Raw genomic sequence first — 22,735 nt, 5'->3', positions numbered from 1 at the left:
TTGGCTGCCCTCATTATCCCCTAAATGATCTTTTGGTCTTCATTCTTCTCTCTAAATCATCCTCTACCCAGAAGCTTAATTGATATTGCTAAAACTTAGTCCTAATTCCCCTGACTTCCTTTGGTGGCTCTTTATTGCCCCTAGGATATAATTTTAAAAATATGGTACCAGCCTATCTTTCTAAATTTCCTTATCATTATACACTGATTTATTTAATAATCTGTACAAAAATTCCATCCCCCATGCCTTTGCACACAGACTGTCCCCCAAGCTTAGAATGTTCTCTCTCCTTATCTCTGTCACTTAGACTGCAATTCCTTAGCTCCTAGGATGGAAGGATTTTAGGATCGTAGGTTTGAGTTGGAAGAGACCATAGAGGCCATCTAATCTAGCACTATCATCTGACAGATGAAGAAATTAGGTCCCAAGAAATTAAGAGTGTAAGGACACAGAGATAATCTGAAAGTGGCAAGACAGATCAAAACTCAGATTTTCTGACTTCAAATGCTGATTTCTTTCCAGTGACACATTCCACTCTCATTGACACAATGTCTTACCTCCTCTGCAAGGTCTTTCCCCATCTATCCAGTTGTTAGTATCTGATCCCCAAATACTTGCATTCATTTAATATATTTTTGCATTTCCTGATCTGTACACTTAGTTTTCTCTCAAATATGATGTAATCTCTCTAAGGTCAGGGAATTTTTCATTTTGATCCTCCTATCTCCATGCCTTAGCTTGGTTTCTAGCATATAGTAGTCACACAATACATGTCTTTAGAATTGAATTGAATAGAACAGCCCAAATTACCATTTTTCAGTAATACTGTAGAGGAGATTCCTGTTCTATATATAATGCTGGACTTACTAGATGACCTCTAATTTCCTTCTGAAACACCATATTTCTTATTAACTAAGAATCTAAGCTTTTAGAGTTGAGGCAATATCATGTTTTGTATACCATACAACATATTGTATCTTCTAGGAAGGAAACAAATATTAAATGAAAATTATAGGCATTCTCTTCCATATCACAACTTTTCCCCAACACAATTTTAATATATTGTGGGTCAGTTTAAGAAATTTTGAGGGAGTTTTGCAGAAGCTGCAGATGACACATGAAGACCAGCTGATGACCCAGAAAATATTTTACAACTATTTAGCCTATGACGAACTACTTCAACTAATTTTACAATAGAGCGTTGTCAACTCTTCATTAAAAAAAAAAAGGAAAAAGAAAAACAAATCAAGCTTCTCTGGTATAAAGGGAGAGCAGAAAAAATTATGCATATTTTCCAGATCACAGAGGAACTGCATCCCTGACCCCTGTGTGGGTTTTAAAATGTATCCTGGCCAGGGACTGCATTTCCCAGCATGCCCCAGGAGTCCCTCCTTCCTACTTCCTGGTGTGGGATTGGTCTTGAATGGACCAATCCCATGCTCGGGCAGGAACCATGGGCCCCGCCTACTTCCTAACACTGGATTGGTCTTGAAATGTACCAATCCTGTGATAGGGAGGGGCCACACCCCCTACTTCCAGGCGCGGGATTGGTGCACCTAGGAGGGAACTTTGAATCTGAGGAGGTTCAGAATAGGGCTTGGTGGGTAGGACTCAGGTTGCTTTTGTTTCAATAAAGCTTTAGAAAGATCTGAGTGAGATAGGAGTTTTCTGCACACCTGCAATGTGGAAAGGATAACTATAATCAAGCTTCCCTTCTAATTTTATGACTTTTGTCATACTTAAATGCATAAAATAAACTCCTTGGATGAATAATTGTGCTCCTCCTCAATAAATGACTTGACAATGAGAATGAAAAAAGTAATCCATTTTCATTGATAAAAGCAAATTTATCCAAAAATATCTCCAAGGAAAATGTTCTAGACTCACCAACACAGTTGAAGCCTTTTTCCTTTTCACATTTTCTAGAGCAGCCATCCCCATCAAGCAAATCTCCATCATCACATTCTTCTCCAAGATTCCTAAGAGAAAAGTTGGATTAATGGTAATTTTTCCTTTGGTGTTTGTAATAAAAATATGTTCTTGTCCTATTGTTATAACTCTATCCAATTTCATAACTTTAACTTTCTTATCTCTATATCTGAAAATAACTTGTAAAAATCATCAAATCTGATTTATCTAAATAAGCTAGTTGAAAATCAGGGGACCATAGTTGCAGACTTGTAGATTTGTTCACTCCACTAATTCATTTTGACTTTGGGAAATTTGCTTGTTATTTCGGCTTCAGTTCCCTCACCTGTAAAAGGAGGAATTTTGAATAGTCATCAAGTCCCCTTCCAAATCAAACATATTTATTATCTATGCTTTGAGGAAGAATGGATTTCAACAATCACAGATTTAGAGCTGAATGGTTTTCTTTCTTTTTTTTTATCAACTTAACCAATAGTTTATCTATTTTATTGGGTTTTCACCATAAAACCAGCTCCTTGTCTTATTTATTAGTTCATTGGATTCCTTACTTTCAATTTTATTATCTCTCATTTGATCTTCAGGTTTTCCAATTTTTGGTCTATTCTATTTCCTCTTCTATTAATGTGGGTAATTTGTATATTTTTAAAATATTCATCTATCTCACTTAATTGGCAGATTTATTAACATATGATTGGGCAAAATAACCTCTAGTTGTTGTTTAAATTTCCTCTTCATTAGTTGTAAACTCACCTTTTTCATTTTTGATATTGGTAATATGAATTAAGTTGACTGAGACTTAAGAGGTCATATTGCTCAATACCTTAATTTTATAAAAGGACAAGCTGAGGTTCAGAGCAATTTGAGAATAGGAAAGTAATTCAATGGCAATCTAAAAAGGAATCCCCTCTGTAACATACCCAACAAGTGGTCATCTAAACTCCACATGAAGTCCTTCAAGGGAAATGGAAGCCTCCACCACCAGGCAAGCTGGGTGACAACATTAATAAGTAGGAAGTCTTTCTTCACATCAAGGCTAAATTCTCTTCTTTGCCACTTCCACCCAGTGCTTATAGTTCTTCCGTCATGGACCAGACAGAAGGATTGAAATCTCTCCTTCCCAAATGTGTTAAGATAACTATCATGCTCTTCCCTTAGTCTTTTCTTCTCCAGGTGAAACATCTTCAAATGAGCTTCATATGACATATATCCAATGCCCTTTGCCATCTTGGTTGTCCTCTGGATGCTCTGGTTTATCAATATCCTTCTAAACTGTGATGCTCAAAACTAAAAAATTGCATTCCTAATGAGGTCTGACAAGAACAGAATATCTATGCTAAGAATTGCAAACTAAGGAGGTAACTCTCAAATGAGGTGAAGCTGAATAAAGTAGGACATATGAGTTAAATAGGATTTGCTATAAGGAATGATGAAATAGTTTTTGATAAACCAGGTAAGGCTTGTATGAACTTATTTAAAGTGAAGTCCTCAGAACCAGGGTAACTATTTATACAATAACAACAATTCCCAGTCAGAAGATGAAACATCTTGATCAATAAATTCCAAGAAAGTCAGTGCCATTAGACTGTCAAATATATTATATATAGAAGAAAAATCTATATAACTTGACAAAGGCACTGTTGATTCTTTGCCAAGATGTTCCACAACTTTATGAATTACTTCAATCCTGAGATATTTTGTAGCATTTTCTTCTTAGACTTTGTTTCCCCATGTTTGCAATGCAAGATCCTTCTTTTCAGCCCTTATCTTACTCTATTTGTCTTATGGGCCAGAAAGGGCAATATTGAAAGCTTTTACACTGAGCTATCTACCTAATTGAGGCTAAAGGTTGAGTCAATTCCACTGGGACATTTTATGTTAGGAGACACCCCATAACTTTAGGAATTATACTAGATAAGAGAGGAACAGTGCTCATGATTCCATTATAGAGTATTTGATTATGAATTTTCAACTTTTTGATTAAGTCTAGCTCCCAGAATATCTGGGATTGATATAGCTTCTTTAATAACCATTACCACACCTTGGCCTCTATGACTAATCCCATCTTTCTATTTCTCTAGGTCTGAGTATGGAAAAAGAAATCTTTACTCTCTCAGTTTAACGGAGATAAGTTTGACATTTCAAAGGGAGCTTTATTAGGTAACTATGGGAGAAGTAAAACAAAACAAAATACAATAACATAGAATCAAGATGTTTACAAGAACAAATATTTCTTTTTCTAATGCAATGTGATGGTACACTCTCTTCCCCTGGGTTTCTCACTGGCTATTAGGTAATGCAGCTAGTTAGTGGCAGAGCCAACCATGTAATCTGGTACAGTGTTCTTTCTCATTTACTACTCTGCCAATATGTTGGTTCTCAGTTCCTATTTAAGTAGAAGTTTACAATTCACCTCCTTCTTTCCCATCCAGGTGTCCCTTTGAGTCACTGACTCAAATAATGTGGAGTTACCCCAAAGTAAGGAGCCCAGATTAATTGCCAAAAGCTTGAGGGTAGAAGGTTGTGATTCTCATCCAAGATCCCCATTTAAGCTCTGGATTCTGGGAATCTATGATTAACTAAAAAGGCTGACATTTCTTTCCCTGTTTCAATTTCAGATAATATGTCAAAACCCAAACTTGGGACTGAAAGTCCTTGACAATGCAATTAAGTGTATATTTGCTTGTAGGTTCCTACTGGAAAAAATACTCACTCTGTCACCTGCCCATCCCCACAGTAGGGGGTGCCATGGATATGGATTAAAGGAGGAGAGGCTTCTCCCAATTCTGTTCCAGCAGCAGCTTGAATTTGATACTGATATACCTGACCAGGTATGACTTCCCTGTCAAAATCAAAGAGGAAACATTAAAAGGAATTGATGGAATAGTATAAAGAAAGAAGCATGTTCTTCCACTCTAGTTTCTTCTGCTCTCATCAATATATCCTCTACATCACTGCTAAAATCATCTTCATTAAACATGGGACTAATAACAGCCCCAAGGTTTCAATGGCTTTTGATTACCTACTAAATAATTTGCTAACTTCCATGGTCATAATAAGCAGGACTTGAACCCTTATCCCAGAAAGGTATCCTTTATTCTAGCCAAATTGGACTAGAGCATCATTCCCCAAACATGCAATCCAGACCCCATCCTTGTCTCCACCTTGTCTTGTACATCTGGAATGATCTTCCCCACCACCAACCTCTGTCTACCCCAAATATTTGAAACCAAAATCAAATGCAACCCTTTCCATGAAGGTTTTCCTGATTGCCCCCCACCCCAGGCCCTAGAAATAATTTATCTTTCCCTTCAAATAATCAAGCATCAAGGGCTTTCTCTATGTCCAATGCAGTTCTAGGTGCTGGAAAAACAAAAACAAAGAATGAAATAGTCTCTACTCTCAAGGTCTCCCATGATCCTCATAGTATTTTTTGTTTCTCTTGTGGTAGTTATCATAAGTAACATAAATAGTGTTAATTATGATAACAAATATTATGATCATTTTGTACAAGTCTTGGGTCTTCCAGAATTAAGCTCTTTATGACAATGGGCCGTGCCATTTATATTCACATTCTCCTCTACCCAGTCCATTCCAAATTATTCCATCTACTTTTAAATATGATTTATACATGGTAGGTGCAGTGTTAAATGAATGAATGAAAGAATGAATGAATGAATGAATGAATTGAATGTATTCTTGTCCTTTGCAGAGGTTTCAATAAAAAAAAGTATTAACGAGGTACAAAATGACATAATAATAGCTAATATATATGTATATTACATATACATGTATAGTGCTTATGAGAAAAAAGGTTATCTCCTTTTCTCTTCATAAGAACCATGAGAGTATTATTATCTTCATTTTACAGATGATGAAACTGAGTCTGAGAGAGGTTAGATGACTTTCCAGGGTCACACAACTAGTAAGAATCTAAAGTCAGATTTGAATTTAGTTCTTCTTGATCCCAGGCTCAGTGCTCTATCCACTCTCTATCCAGTCTCATCTAGCTGATAGCATGAAAAGGAACTGATTTGTGAAGACCTTAGAGAAAAACAGGATGATGGCAGATGTAGGACTTGGGATTAACTTTGTCCTTCTTTGTGGTTTCTTTGAATTTTTTTCTTTGTGCTTTGAATAGGTCAAATAATCAACTTCTTTTAATTTCTAAGGCAAGTAAAGTCAACAAGTACCTATTAACTAATCAATTACTATGTTCCAGGTACTGTCCTAAAGCTTTGGGGATAGAAGAAAAGCAAAATCAGTCCCTGCCCTCAAGGAAATCACATTCTACTTTGGGAAACAATATGTAAACCACTACATACATACAAGGTACTACTATGGGAAAATTAGAGATAATATCTGAGGAAACACTAAGGAGCCCCAGGAAAGGCCTCTTGCAGAAGTGACAGGTACCTAAGATTTGAAGGTAGATAATAAGAGAAACCAGGAAGTGTAGAGAATTCTAGGCAAGTGGGTGGGGGACAGACAGTAAAAATGATTACAGAAGGGAGATGAAGTAACCTTCATGGGGAAGACAATGTTTTGTATGGCAGAGTTCATGGAAGGTAATGAAAGTGCAAGAGGACCAAAGGTGGAAAAGAGTCAGATAATGAAGGGCTTTAAAAGCTAAACAGAGGATTTTGTATTTGACCCTAGACATGATAGGGAGCCATTGAAGTTTTGTGTTTTTTTGGTTTTTTGGTTTTTTTTAAACCCTTAACTTCTGTGTATTAGTTCCTTGGTGGAAGAGTGGTAAGGGTAGGCAATGGGGGGTCAAGTGACTTGCCCAAGGTCACACAGCTGGGAAGTGTCTGAGGCCAGATTTGAACCTAGGACCTCCAGTCTCTAGGCCTGGCTCTCAATCCACTGAGCTACCCAGCTGCCCCACCATTGAAGTTTATTGAGAAGTTATGTGCAACATAGTTAGACCTATACTTGAGGCAAGGAGGCCAACCAGAAGGTTCTTGAATTAGTTCATATGACTATTACCAAGGAAAGTTTTATAAAGACTGGCCAGGTTATTTACAGTAGAGTATTAGATGTGTGTTCGTAGTCATTAACTTGTTCTACTCCCTAGCTCTTCTATGTTCTAGAAGATGGTCTATGATGGCTAATGTTCTATGACTAGGCAATTATTCTTTATTTTCAATACATCAGGAGTATTTTCAGTACATAAGGAGAATGACCCCATTAAGCCTTATCATGGCCTTCTTTAGCCTCTGCAAAGGTACTTGTACATAGTATTCACTTTTATAAATGGTTGTTGAATTTTTTTAGCCTTTAAACCTCAGTATGAGTGAGTATATTATATCCTTTACTCAGGTAGACTTTGATAAAAAGAAGGAATTTTCATTGTATTAGACCATCTGCAAGTTTGTGATGAATAAGCTATAGGAAAAGGATGTTGGTGGCTCCTGAAGCAAATTTTGTTCACTCTACAGTCTGCATAGTTATGCTCTACCTAACTCTCTCTCACCCATAACATTTCATCTCCAACCTCCAAACCTTTGGTCTGACTAAAATGTACTTTGTCTTCATCTCTGATTCTTCAAATCTGTGGCTTCCTTCAAACCTCTGTTCAAGGCCTTTCTTGATCCCCCTTTGTTATTAACATTCTTCCCACTCCCAAATGAGATTGTCATGCCTTTACTTTGTAATTATTTTCCATTTGTGTAGATGCTATTTCCCTACCACAAAGGACTATTGTGAGGATCAAATGAAATTCAATATGCAAAGCTCTTCACACATTGTAAAGTACTAAATAAATGTTAACTATTATTAATGTTATTATCTTTATTCTCTTCATGACCTTCACTCTACTACAGATGCATACAGTGATAAAAAAAAGTTCAAGCAGACCCTTAATCTCATCATCACCTACAAATGTTGCCAAAATCCATTTACTTTTTCAAATCCTACATCCATGCTGCTGGGGGCAAATGGAGAAAGTCACACAATCATTCTGGCCCAGTCTACTACAAGACACATTCTTGAATATTTATTATCTTCTCTAACTGACTTTACATTCTACTCCACTAAGTATCTGTTCCAAATTTTCTCTATTCTCCTCAGTCTACCTACTTGACTGCCCTCTACTCTCTTTTAAAAGAATTCACCAAAACTTTTACCCCCAAAATTAGGTTATTCATCATAAGCTCCTTTTTCTCTCCAACTTTACACTTCAAATCACCTCAATATCATGTTCCATCACTGTCCTCTTTTGCTCCAATGTAAAAGGCAGAGGCAGTCCTTATTCCTGAACCCTTATTTATGATCTTGATCCCATGCTTTTTCATCCTTCCTAAAAATTCAATCCTTGAAATCTTTTTACCTTCCTCTTTTCCCTACTAATTTTAAATCTATCCTTATTTATTGGCCAACAGGTATGTCCAGATTTGCTGCATCCTTAAAAAAAAAAAAAGCAAAATAACTTTGTTTAATCCTATTATCCCCTCAAACTATTGCCCTATATATCTTGCCCATTTCACAGCTGAACTCTTAGAACAGATATCCGCAGTAAGTATGTAGAAAGAAAAATGTCATTTAAAATAATTCTAGACTACATAAAATACCTGGGAATCTACTTGTCAAGACAACTTAGGAATTCTATTAACACTATAACAAAACACTTTTCATGCAAATAGAGTCAGATCTAAACTGGAAAAAATATTAATTGCTCATGGATAGGCTGAGCTAATATAAAAAAATGACAATTCTACCCAAAATAATTTACTTATTCAGTGCCACACCAATCAAAAAATCAAAAAAGTATTTTATAGAACTAGAAAAAATAATAACAAAATTCATCTAGAAGAATAAAAGGTCCAGAATATCAAGGGAATTAATGAAAAATGTGAAGGAAGGTGGCCTAGGAGTACCAGATCTTGAACTGTACTATAAAGCAGTAATCATCCAGTCTGATATTAGTTAAGAAATAGAATGAGGGATCAATAAATAGAATGGTGTAAATGACCTTAGAAATCTAGTGTTTGATAAATCTAAAGATCCCAGCTTTTGGGATAAGAACTCACTATTTGACAAAAACTACTGGGAAAACTGGAAAATAGTATGGCAGAAACTAGATAGAGATCAATATCTCATATCTTATAACAAGAAAAGATCAAAATTGGTATATGATTTAGACATAAAGAGTGATTAACATAAGGAAATTAAGGATCATTGAATAGTGTACTTGTCAGATCTGTGGAGAAGGGAAGAATTTATGACCAAATAGACAAAAAAAATTACAAGATGTTAAATGAATAATTTTGATTATATTAAAGTTAAAAGTTTTTGTACAAACAAAACCAATGTAATCAAGATTAAAAGGGAGACAACAAATTGAGGCAAATATTTTGTAGCAAATTTCCCTGATAAAGGTTTTATTTCTTAAATATATAGAGAACTAAGTCAAATTTATAAGAAGTTGTTCCCCAGTTGACAAATAGTCAAATGATATGAACCAGCAGTTTTCAGATGAAGAAATCAAAGCTATCAATAATTATGTGAAAAAATGTTCTAAATCACACTTGATTAAAGAAATGCAAATTAACTTGAACAAAAACATTTATATCAGCTCTTTTAGTGGAAACAAGATCAGAAACTGAGGGGATGTCTATTATTTGGTGAATGGATGAACAAAGCATAGTATTTGATGGCACTGGACTACTTTTCTGCTATGAGAAATGATGAGCAGGATCATTTCAGAAAAATCTGGAAAGACCCACATGAACGGATACAGAATGAAATAAGCAGAACCAGCAGAACCCAGTAATGACAATATTGTATGATAATCAATTGTCAAAGACTTAGCAACTCTCAGTCAATGATCCAGAACAATTTGACAAAAAAATACTGTCCACCTCCAGAAAAAGAATTGTTGGAGTCAAAATGCAGATCAAAACATACTATTTTTCATTTTAGTTTATTTGTGTTTTTATTTGGAAGTTTTGGTCTTATATTAGTATTCTCTTACAACAATCACCAATATGGAAGAAAGTTTTCTGTGATAATACATGTATAATCTAGAACAGATTGCATATCATCTCCATGAGAAGGGAGAAGGTAATGAAAGAGGCAGTTTAGATCTAATAATTTTGGGAAAAGTATGTTGAAAATTATTGCATATAAATGGAAAAATAGAATGTCTATTAAAAAATAACAAGATACCTATGCTTGTAACCACTGTTTTCTTATCACATGCTCACTTTTTAACCTACTACAATATGACTTCTTCCTCAGCACTCAACTGAAACCATTCTCCAAGCTTATCAATGATTGAATAATTGCCAAATCCTATAGTTTTTTCTCAGAACATAATCTTTTTAAATTCTCTGTAGTATTTTATATTGTTGACCATCTTCTTTAAATAGACACCTATAACATTTTGTATTCTCCATTGCTTTTCCACTACATATGTGACCAGTACTTCTCAATGTCGTTTGCAGAATCATCATCCTTTTTTTTCCCAACCCTATGCATGAGCATATTCCAGGGAGTTATGCTGTCTTCTCTACAGTCTCTTTCTTGGGGTTCTCATGAACTATCACAGGATTAATGATTATATTTATTCAGATGACTCCCATATCTATATAAACAGTTCAATTCTCTTTCCTGAACACCACATCAATATAATCAGACATTTATTGAGTTTCTACAAATGGGCCTTAAACTCAACAGGTCTAAAATAGACCACACTTAACCCTAAGACGTTCCCTCTTTTTTAACTTCCCTAATTTCCATTGTGGACCTCATCATCCTTTTAATTATCCTACTTCACAATCTCATAGTAATCCTTAATTTTTCCCTTTCCCCTACTCCCCACATTCAGTGGATCATCATATCTCATTGAGTTTGCTTGGGAAATGAATCTTGTTAACATCTCTCCTCTCACATAAATACAATGCTAATCAGTCCTTTATCACATCTTACCTGGACTCCTAAAGTAGTCTACTAATTGGTCTCCCTGTGTCATGTCTATACCCTCTCAAAGTCATCCTTCTCATAATTTACAAAGATATGACTATGCCACTTCCACCCAAGAATGAACTTTCCTATTTTGTTTTGTTTTTTAGTATAAAATCTTAACTCATTTTGTTATTTTCTTTTTTTTAAAGCCCTTCACAATCTGGTTTCAATCTACCTCTCAAGTTGTATAGTATATCCTCTATATATTCTATATTCCAGCCATTTGCTGCTTCACATACAAATTTTTCTGTACAAGGCATCTTACCTCCCATTTCTTTGTGCTTGCATAAGCTGTCCACCATACCTAAAATGTTTTCTCTCATCTTTCAGTCCCTAGATTCCTTTAAACTTAGCTCCAATGGAGGGGATACTTACATTGACAAGGCCCTTCAAACTATGCAGATCATATTACAGGTATGGTGGCATGGATGAAGAGCTGTCCTAAGCTATGATGACCAGAGCTCAAGTCCCATCTCTGACATATACTGGTCATGTGACATAGTACTTAAGTTCCCAAGGCTCTCAACAACACTAAAAGATTGTATATTGCTGAGATGGTGTTGTCCTACATTGGTAGAGGGAGTTTCCTCATCTGGGAGTTCCCTGTAGTATTGAAACCAATAATATTATTCGTGATTCCCTTCCAAAACCACTTCATATCTATTCTCTATATTTTATGTTTTCTTGTCTATGTATTCCTTTTGTTTCTCTCATTTGAGTGTAAATTCCTTGAGGGCTGTCACTCTTTCATTATGTCTTTTCTTCCTTAGTACTTAGCATAGGAAGACAAATAATCAATGCATGCTCCTTGAGAGTAGTTAACTGGTTCACTTCTGTTTTTGTTTCCCAGCACTCAACACATAGTAGGTGCTTATTAAATGTCTACTGAATTAAATGTAAGCTCCTTGAGATCAGTAACTAGTCCACTTCTCTCTCAGTTTCCCAGCAATTAACACATAGTAGATATTTATTAAATGTCTACTGAATTGACTATAAATTCCTTGAAAGCAGAGACTTTTTATTTATCTTTGTTTCCCCACTACTTTTCATAGCCTCTAGAACATAATAAATGTTTTAAAAATTCCCATTGGAAACACTAGAATAATTCCAAGACAGGTTTCCAACTCACTTGTCCGTGAACTTCCTATGACGGTGTGCCACCATGACAGGGGAATTGCTTTTAAATGGAGGGTCCCGAAGGATCTGGTACTTCACAGGCTTGCAGCCAGAACACAGTGGACTATGAGGCTTTGAGGTTAGGAGAGCTGCATCAATTTCCATCCTCTCATCAAATGTGTAGACCTTCACTCCTGAAACCTTCCATTCAACATTGAGTTTGACAGTGAGGGGAGTATCACAGAAGGTGTTCAAGGGTCCCAGGTGGATAGACTCATGGTTTTCCATCAAGACTTCCAAGTCAAAGAGAGCCTGAGAGGAATCCATGGAGAGGTAGGTGATCCACAGTGTCAGGCTATCTGCATGGACTGGATGGAGGAAGAGCAGTTCCAGACTACAGCCTTCTGCTGGACAGGGGACAGTCATGTTCATATGGTATAGATGGAGTTCTGGACTCCAGGCCTGTAAGCTTGGCTCACAGGGTTGGTCCACATCTGGGGGCCCTAAGAAAAGTCAGTAAGAGGATGGAGAAGAAGGAGATATTAGAGATATCAAAAAGAAAAAGGGTGGCTTCCTCCAGTTAAAAATAAAGGATCAAGAAGAATAAAATCCTGTTTCTGCATTAAGCATTGCTCTGACAGGTCAGTTTGGTTGGTAAGCACATAGTGTTAATATAAGGATGAGAGACCCTTTTATTATTATAGTTCATAACCCTAAATCTAGTCTAGTATTCTAAAAAATCTCTGGGCTTGTCAATATAAGTATCCTCTCCACCTATGCAGATCATGTGGCAGGTATGGTGGCATGGATGGAAAGCTTCCATAAGCCATGATGACCAGGGTTAAAATCCCATTTCTGACATATACAAGCTTTGTGACTCTGGAAAAGGGACTTAACCTCCCAAGGCTCTAGGCAACTCTAAAAGACTAAGCTGTATAGAAGAAGGTGCTGTCCTATATCAGTAGAGAGAGGTTCCTCATCTGGGATGTCCCTGTAGCATTAAAACCACAGGTCTAGTCCCTATCCTTATATAGATTACAATGTGTACATATATGCCTGACCTTCCTCGATGATCCTCATCCATGGATCTTATAAATTCCCTGTAATAGGTTCATATATCCACAAGACATGCTGAGGTCCAACCCAATCAGTCAACTCTAAAGTTTTGTCCTTGAAATTGGTGAAGTAGAATAGTCTTAAAAAATGGGAATGGAGAAACACAAATTCTAGGGTCAAAACTTCAGTTAGTGAAATTTTGCATAGTAGATGTCCTTACAAGTCAAATGTTAATGAACTTGTTTTACTATGTTACAATTTACAATTTTGGGATATAAATGGAATAAAAGGAAGTAAAATGATGTCCAGTTGCTAAGTTATATATTTGGATATAAATATATATATAAATTCCCAATAAAATCTCACTTTCTATAAGAAGTCTTTTTCCCCAACTCCTCTTAATTTCAGAGCCCCCTCTCAGTTACTTATTTTCTGTTTATCCTACATATAGTTTGCTTGTGCATATTTATTGGAATGACATCTCCCCCATTAGACTGTGAATTTCTTAAGTTCAAGGACATTCTTTGTATCTCTTTGTATGTCCAGCACTTGGCACAATGTTTGGCACATAGTAGGTACTTAATAAATATGTATTGATTGATTTAAAAATATAAATACTAGCTTAGACCCTGCATTGCATCAACATAGATTCAAAATAAATGAAGGTTAAGACACAAGGCTTTCTAATTGTTTCCCCTACCCATAAAATTTCTTTCTAGTTATTGAGATTTCAACTTAGCATCCCTCCCATCCTTGAACCCTGTCTCATAACTCTTCTTTGCTAGAATCTATTGTTTTAGGTTGTTGTTTGAATGTTCATTGTTGTGCCATCATGCTAGGCGTGAACACATATGTGTCTGACCAAGGAAAACAGTAGGGCAAGAGAAATAAATAAGCATTATTGAATGGGAGTAAAATTGACTTTCAGTTGTTATATTTGCAAATGAGCATCTATGAGTGGAGAGATGAGAACTATAATTTCACCACTTTAAGAAATTCCCAGTGTGGAAACTCCCTCTACCAGTTCCATATAAACCACTGATTTGCTAGCAACATTTATCATTTTTTAGAATTGCATGAAATATTGAAAGATTAAATGAGGAACCAAGGGTCACACAGAGAGGATTTGTCAGAGACACAATTAAAACATGTCTTCTTGACTTGAAGGCCAGTGTTCTGACTAATGACACATTGCCATACAATTATTTATAAAGGAACACAAATCACATAGCTTCAAGAGGTCATCTGTACAGGAATAACCACAAATGTGGTTTTAGTTTCTCCTCCATGAATACATATGGCTTTACCAATTCAAGATCTAAAATTTAAAAAGCTACACAAAACTCATTATAAACATGTTCACAGATATTTAATATGACTTGTGATATATATCATTCTTCTTGGGATTCTAGTGATTTGGCTAGTGATTTATATTATCCTTTCCCTCTCCCTCTCTCCCTCTTCCTCTCTTTCTTTGTCTCTTTATTTGTCTGTTTGTCTGTCTATTTCTCTCTCAGTGTCATCTTTATCTGACACTCTGTGAATCTCTGTCTTAACTAGATTTCTCTATCTCACCCAAGCCGGACATGCAGCAGCCATTTATGGACCCAATCCCACTCTTATTGGCATAACTTTGTTCTGCTCTGTTTTATCTGACCTGGGCCAGTTTGCCTCTCCTTCAGCAAACTGATGACTCTCCTCTGGAAGGGCTCATCATATAAGTGTGCAGTTAAATTTAGTATAGATATCTGATTGGTCTGGTACACTAGAATTCAGAGTTCTCAAGTTCAAAAGATTCCTCAAGCTTCAGACTCTGTAGTAGCGGAGATTACATGTGTGTCCCACTATACCTGGCATTTTTTTTCTCATACAAGGTTGTTAACTATGGGTAGGAACTCTGCTCTATTCCTTTTTTATATGTCCCATTAATAGTACCTAGTACATATGAGAAATGATAAATAAGATGATTTCAGAAAAACATAGAAGATCTTATGTGAACTGATACAGAGTAAAATGAGCAGAAGCAGGAGAATATTATATACACTCTAAGCAATATTGATCAATTCTAAATGAATTAGTTATTAAGGAAATATAATGCTCAAAGACAACCCCAAAGAACTCAGGATGAAAAATGTTATCCATCACTAGAGAAAATACTGATGAAGTCTGAAGACAGATTGAAACATACCATTTTCCACTTTATTTTCTTCAAGAATTGATTACAATTTTTTAGCTTTTGTTTTTGTGATGTTTTCTTCCATAACATGAAGAATATGAAAATCTATATTATACAATAGCACATGAATAACATGTCAAATTGCTCAGAGCAGGGAGATACTAGAATTCAAAATGTGAGAAAAAAATGTTCAATCAATCAATCAATCAATTAATTATCTATGAATAAATAAAATGTTACTAAAATATATTAGAATGCTATCAGTGGTTCTTGAATGGAAATATATATGTATATGCATATACATATATATATATATGTGTATACACACACACACACATACATACATACAAATCCAGGGGGTTGTTCATAGATGTAGAATATGCTCAGATTTCATCATCATTTAATCATTTTTTGGATAAGTGTTTTAAATATTTTTTGGTATTTTTGTTTTTACATTATCTATATTTCTCAATATATTCCTAGTCTCCTCCTCTCAAAGAATCATCCTTTCTGATAACAAATACTTTTTTAAAAAAAGGAAAAAAAAAAACTCAGTAAAACTAACCAAAAAGTTCATTAAATGTAGTGTTCTATATCCATAGTTCCCTTACCTTTTTAAAGAACTAGATAAAGAATTTTAAGGCATTTTAAAATGCTAGATCATGTTCTAGAACAACAAACTAGGAAATACCATTATTGGTCCCTACCTAACTGAAGCCAGTTTTATGGGGATGGTCCTTCCCCATAAAGGAAGAAAAAGAAAAAGAGATTAGAAGTTTTGCCCCACCCTGAGATGTCTTTCCCCTGGAACTTGTTTTTCTGATGAGCCGAATGAATCTTTAGCTAAGATTGTCATTTCATGAGAAGTCCCATCCATGAACACTTCAATCCCAGCTCAACTAACTTTTCAGACTTTTCCAACTCCTTGCCAGTAGCCTTGCCCCATATGGGTACCCCTCCCTTGCTTCATCCCCACCTCCTCTTTCTCTTTTAGTATATAAGCTCCTTGAAGAAAGGAATTGTCTTATTGATTTGTATATGCATCATCAATGTTTAACATTATGCTGGACACAAAATAGTCCTTAATTAAGTACTGTCTAGAGGTACATTTTTGAGACTAAAAGGGACACCTAGGAAAAGAAAGTGTTTTACCCCATACCACTCAAATGGCATGAAAACTCATGGGTCTCCCTTACTCTTACCTCTTATTGATGTGTAGAACCAGGAGATCTTTGAATTTTTCCCCCAATAATTCAAAGATAAATAAAGGGCCAGAGGGAAAAAAAAAAAAGGTCCTAAAACACCAGCACAGGACAAACTGTTTGTTACAGAAAATGGTCTTTCATGAAATGCCAATCTAAATTGTTCAGATACTGTGCCAGTGCAAAGTTTATGTTCCTTTTTTTCCCCATTCTTCCCAGAAAACTCTGATTTAAGATGTTGTACACAGTCAATCAAGGCTTTTACCTCCTCCAGTCTTCTTCAAGGTTCTTTTCTTTTTAATATGAAAAGTGACAATTTTTGGAACACTTTCAGTTCTTGGAGCATATTAGCCTTCGTCTTTCCCTGTCTGATTTTACATTACAAATCTGTCAAGAGGGAACTATATCTCAAACAATAAAACTATCTGCTGTAGCCAATAGCATATTGGTTCTTTGTAAATGATAAAAAAAGACAATAATGATGATGATGATGATGATGATGTCGCTGTTGCTGATGTGGTGACAAAGAGAAGAGTAGAGATGTCTCCCTTTGAGGAGAATGATTCAGAGAAATATGAAGAAAATTAATGAATGTTCTTTTTTGGCCTTTTTCCTTTAGAAGGAGAAAAAGATCCCCTCTGTAAAATGAGCTAAAGGGTGCTAGTATATATGTGAGTGAGGTGGGAAGTGTTAGGGTATGAGTACTGAAGAATCAGGGGCATCACAAAAGTGACAGCTAAAAATGTTCAGCTTTTAGGGAGCCTGGCTTAAGTTATGTCTCAAGTACAACCAGTTCCCAGTTAATAGACTCATAAATACCATAGATCAGAACGAACAGTTTGGAACACCTAGTTCATCCCCCTGACTCTCTCCAACGTAAGTGCCCCCCCCAATATGTTTTCCATTATTTTCCTGAAACAAATGACTAAGAAGTAGGGTTTCACTGCTATGTGGGTCAGGCCATCCCATGATTATATTGTTATTTATTTTAAACATCATATTTTTATTTTTATGATTATATAGTAAATTAAACATATTGCAATGCCTTAGAGTCAGGAAGACCTGATTTCAATATTTAACACTGACATAAACTATCTGTATAATCCTAGGAAAATCACTTCATCTCTCAATTCAGAAGGAATTTTCCCACTGGGAGTTTCCAAATTGATGAAATTATAGATTCAGGTCAAAATTTCTTCTGTTATTATTCTTAAAGTATAATATCACAAATAGAATGTAAGATAACAATCATATAATATGCCATGATGTTTAGCCAAAAGGTATGGACGCACAATTTATTGTAATATTGGGCCCATCCTAAAGTCCCTTTTCCTAGACACTGGCAATGACCACTCTTCTTCTCCATCCTTGTCATTTGGGGCATTAAGACAATCTCCACAGGCAGAGTCTTCCAAAGAATTTACAATTGTGTATCAGTTATCAAAAAGATTTTGTACCCACTAACTCATTCATCCTTAGACCACTTCAATTCATAGAGGAGGAAGTAGACCAAGGAGGTGAAGTGTTTTGCCCCAAATTAAGATTAATTCCAACCCACTCTCTTACTTCCCTGCTCATCTCAAGGACCAGAGGTGTGGTTCTGCCATTCTTTAGTACAGATTCTAAAGTGAGAATCTGATCAGTTTTACCTACTGCCTCCTCTGGAGTCCAGTAACCTGAAGAGTCACACACACGGCGAGAAGAGGCAGCATGGACATATTGACGGAAAGTCCCATCTTCTGCACACACTCCACAGAGACTGCCAGCATCCCTAAGACAGGAGAGAGAGGGCGAAACAAAGGCCAAAAAAAGGAGGAAATTGTGAGAGTCCATAGCTGAGAGTGTGAAGGAGGAGACCTATTTATTACCCAATTCATTTCCCCCCTGTTTAGACTTCCCTGCAGTACAATTTTTACTGACATAGATATCTAAAAGGAGAAATCAATCATAACCAAGTAGTCAAGGGACAAGGGGGAGTTTGGACTGTAATCTTGCAAAAACATTAAAAAAAATTATTCATTACATTCCAACACAGGCTACCTTACTCATTTATTATTCTGTTGCAAATCAAAAAAGCTTCTTGTGCTCCTCCCTGTGTTAAAAAAAATCTATTTTCAGAATGAGATTTAGGTTAATCTTCATAAACTCAAATTAGTGAGCAAATGTTGTCTTCATATCTCCTTTACCACCTTATTCATGCTTCACATATCTTTTTAGGGGGCAGAGGAAACAATGATTTCATTGTTTTGGAGAACTGTCAGTGAGGAAAATCCTTCTATGGAGGCACATCTGCAGTTCCCCTATAACTTCATCATCTAATAGAGTTTCCTGGATCATGGACTTGTTAAAAAAGTTGTCCCAAGTCAGATGAATAATATGTGGTAGAGATGGGAATTGAACTCAGGTCTTCCCAGATCTAATGGTAGTTCTCTATCTACTTTCTTACTGTCTCTTGCCTTCATATGTGTGTTTAATAAAAAGTTGTTGAATTAATAGAATGTTTCTATAATGCTTTCTAGTTTTCATGAAATTTTCTTCCCAATAAAGACTATGTGAAGTTAGTAGTGCATCTATTTTCCCATTTTAAAGATGCAGAAGTCAAGACTTAGAAAGGCTACAGTGTTCTTCTACCATCACACAAAAAGTTAATTCCAGAGCCAGCATTTTAACCTAAACTTTTGAATTTTTAGTACAGAGTTTTTATAACTCTGACCTCACAGCAATAAGCTAGTGAATGAATTCACTGGCTATTAAAATACTCACAACTACTAAAGACTTTGATCAAATAAAATGAATGAATTAGTATAGTCTAAAACTCTCTCTTCTGGGCTACAAAGAGAGGGGAGACTAGCAGTAGCTGGAGGTTAGAGAAATAGTTTTTGAGGGCTGTTCTCTGAAACCAGGACAGTTTTCCCAGACACAGAACAGCTGGGATGGAAACAGGCATTAAATCAGAACACTTCTCCAGTGTTCTGGGGAAGCATCTCTCTTAGGGAAGATTTCTAACCCTCCACTGGAATGTTGGTATACACAGTTCCATGCTCTGATATTCAATTCTTTTTGTAATTAGTGAGGATTTCTGTAGGTCACTAGCTTTCTTGGTATTGACACTCATTTTCAATGGCCACAAACTCATCGTGTTTTCTTGGATACGTCTGGCCTTTCTTGTAGCAAAACTGCTTATATGCGTAGATGGGGCTCCCTTATGACATGAGAATTCCAAATACCAACTAGGGAGGGTAAACACAGAAGCCTGCCCCACGTAAACTCCTGAGAATGTGACGTAAGTCTGTAACCAGTGAACATATCAGGAGGTCCCAAAACTATAACCCCCTGGAAGTACGTAAGAAAGCAAATGGCTGTCTTCTCAGCCAGTGACTTGTGGCAACCCAGTGCTGATGTCGGGTTTGTCGTCAGGTTTGTACCGGAGAAAATAGAAAGATTAAATTGTTTATGTGTGCTATGTAAACAGATGTAAAATTCTGGTTTGTGTGTGTTCCCATAGGGCTGGCTCTTTAGTCTGTCCAATCCAAGTTGCACAAAATCACAGGTGCAGAAAGATAATCCTCCATCACAGAATACAGATAGATGAAGATCTAGCATGTGGCAACCTTGTGATCATTCATGTACTAATTTTCTCTGCTCTTGGAAAATATATACATCTAGAAATGCATATACGTATATGTTAAAGCACAAACATGTTAGATGATTCTTCCTTCTAGTTTTGTAACTACTACCTTTTCTTTTTCCCAAGGGATTAAAACATTCCTCAAACATAATTAATTTTAATTCATTTTCATCTATGGATTCACTTCTTTAACATATATATGTAGGTATATAATAGATGCCATTTCTATACTGATTTATCATTACAAAGTTTTGTGTGAATTATCTTATTTGATCTTCATAAAAACCATGAACTGCATATAGGCTTATACCAATACAGGTATGTACATATATACATCATAGTTCATAGCTATTATAACTGATAATATATACATATATAATATACATTAAGTGGCTAAGAATAGCTTCCCTAAAAACCTTATAGGATTGTGAAGGGGATTAAATGAGAGAGATGTGAAAAAATGTACTTTAAAAATGTATAAAAACATGTATATATGTATACACATACATATGACAACATTTTGGCCATAGCTTAATATGAGAATTTGTTTCTTGGAATGGCATGTGTATTATAACGTATTACACTTATAACAATTTATATCTTTTTATTATTGTTACATAGTATATGATATTTATTAAAAATTAAAATGATGTCAAACATACAAATATATAAAGCAATAAAAAATAGGAGGTCACAACATCAAATGGAGGCTGTCAATGTGAAATCAAAGTGATTGTCACCTCCAGAAAGGTTGGGGAAAGTACTTTTAGGACTCTTGGTTACCTCACATTTTCTTTCTCCCTTCCTGATTTTTCCTCCCAATCAAACCCATTTAGTATTTGAGTATAAGGAATGCTAATAAAGTACATATTATTTCTGGTTGGTCTTGGGCACAGTAGAGACTGAAGGATAGTCAATATTTCCTCCTAGGGGAAGCAGCCTCTGCTATGGTAGCTCAGGGGAGTTCCAAAGAGCATCCTGTGATGATCATTTTTGCCCACTCTCCTGAGTAAATAACCTCACTCAGATATCTGGGCTTTCTTTGAGACTCTAATATCTGCCAAAATGCAAACAATCCTGGAAGGGGTCATACTTGAACCTGTGGTCAGTCATTAATGCCTCAGTAAAAATGAAAGATCCCAGTGTGTGCTTTGATCAAAATGAGAAGGGGAGAAAAGTTATTACAATCAAGTATCTGGTGGGAATTTGGAACATCTAAGTTGTCTAAAGGTAGCCAAGTCCTGAAGAGAAAGCCTAGGGACAACCAAAGGAAACCATTTTCTTCCCAATTCTGCACAGAACTGGACCCTAAGCTGTGTTCTAAAACTTCATATTTGTTAGAGACTGCCTCAAATTCTTTGTGGCAATATATACACACATCCCACCAGCACAGCCAGGAGGAATGATCCCTATTTTTCTCCTCTCTCTGACATTAGAGTAGTAGCTGGCCACTTTCCTCACTGAGAAGGTAGTGGCTAATGCCTGCCAGTTGGCAAGTACTCTTCAGAGCCTGCCAGTTCATCCTCAACACCTTCCTCGACTGCTGGACAACCATAGTTGTCTTGCCAGATGTGACATTTTCTATATGGGTGTCCAAAGAAATGCCTGTCAGACATCCTCCCAGAAAAATGAGCACATGTAGTGAGCTGGCCAGTCATTTACTAAATGAGGTCAGACCTGGGGCTAGAGCAAAAATAAGGGTCAAGAGAGTATCCTGGAGCTCTCTATGTGACTCATTAATTTTCACTGGTACAATTGGGGGTTTTCCCTATGCAGGCACACAGGGATACCTTCACTCCCCACTATTGTCAGAAAAGAAATGAAAAAAAAAATTCTCTTTTAACCCCTTATAACTTACCTCTCCACCCTACTCCCAAGCCCTGATCTCACCTTTCATATAGAACTCCACTAATGGGAGGCAGCCAGTGAATGGTGAGGGAATCTTGGGTCTGTCCAATGATCACTGGTGGAATGGGGATGGGGGTGGGTCTTCTGCTTTCACTCCATTGCTGATAAACCAGATCCAAATAGCAATGCATTCGGGCCACTTGGTTTGGGGTGAAGTGATCAGTGCAGTCATCATCTATGAATTGAAATATAAAAGGGAGATGAAGTAGAGAAGCTGGGAAAGATGAGCCCTGCTACATACTGTCAAGCAGGGATTCATTTCCAAATTATTCCACTAGAGGAAGGTAAAACTCAAATGGCCCCAGACTCAGAAATTGGTCTGAATGGACTGAGAAATAGTCAAGAAGCCACAAGATGGCAGTGTTTCAGCACGTGGCTTTTCCATGTGTGACCAGTTGTGATGTTGAAGAAACCCTATTTCTTGCCCAGAAACTCTGACAAAGGGAGGGAAGAGATCCCTGAGAACCCGCAGTAACAACAACAAGAAAGGAGTCCCCGTGGTACTGATGCAAGAAGAAAAGGAATTACTTATAATGAATATTCTATCATAATTTAGGAGAATTGGCTCTACAATTAAAGCATTTCCTCTCCTTAAAACACCTTCTATCTCCTCCTCTCCAGGAAAATTGTCTGGACTTTTCCACAGAGGTGCAATCCACTAAATTAGAGGATGGAATGAAGGATTGGATTTATTATCTAGGTGTACCTGGATGATTTGGCAGTATGGAAGTCTATCAGAAAATGACTGCTGGG

The 22,735-nt window shown here is 36.3% G+C and overlaps 1 protein-coding gene across 1 annotated transcript in view; it reads right to left on the bottom strand.

The window, feature by feature from the left end:
* Positions 1-22,735, bottom strand: part of PAPPA2 (pappalysin 2) — a 386,296-nt gene that overhangs the window by 222,716 nt on the left and 140,845 nt on the right. Inside the window, exons 5-9 of the mRNA XM_044674282.1 lie at positions 21,965-22,157; positions 18,096-18,217; positions 12,026-12,515; positions 4,640-4,768; positions 1,888-1,979 (exon numbers count right to left, since the gene is read on the bottom strand). Coding sequence (XP_044530217.1) covers positions 1,888-1,979; positions 4,640-4,768; positions 12,026-12,515; positions 18,096-18,217; positions 21,965-22,157 — 1,026 coding nt within the window. The remainder of the gene's footprint in view (positions 1-1,887; positions 1,980-4,639; positions 4,769-12,025; positions 12,516-18,095; positions 18,218-21,964; positions 22,158-22,735) is intronic.

Source organism: Gracilinanus agilis, chromosome 4 (genome assembly GCF_016433145.1).
Source record: "Gracilinanus agilis isolate LMUSP501 chromosome 4, AgileGrace, whole genome shotgun sequence".
Classification (NCBI taxonomy): Eukaryota; Metazoa; Chordata; class Mammalia; order Didelphimorphia; family Didelphidae; genus Gracilinanus; species Gracilinanus agilis.
This window is presented reverse-complemented; position numbering and strand designations above follow the sequence as displayed.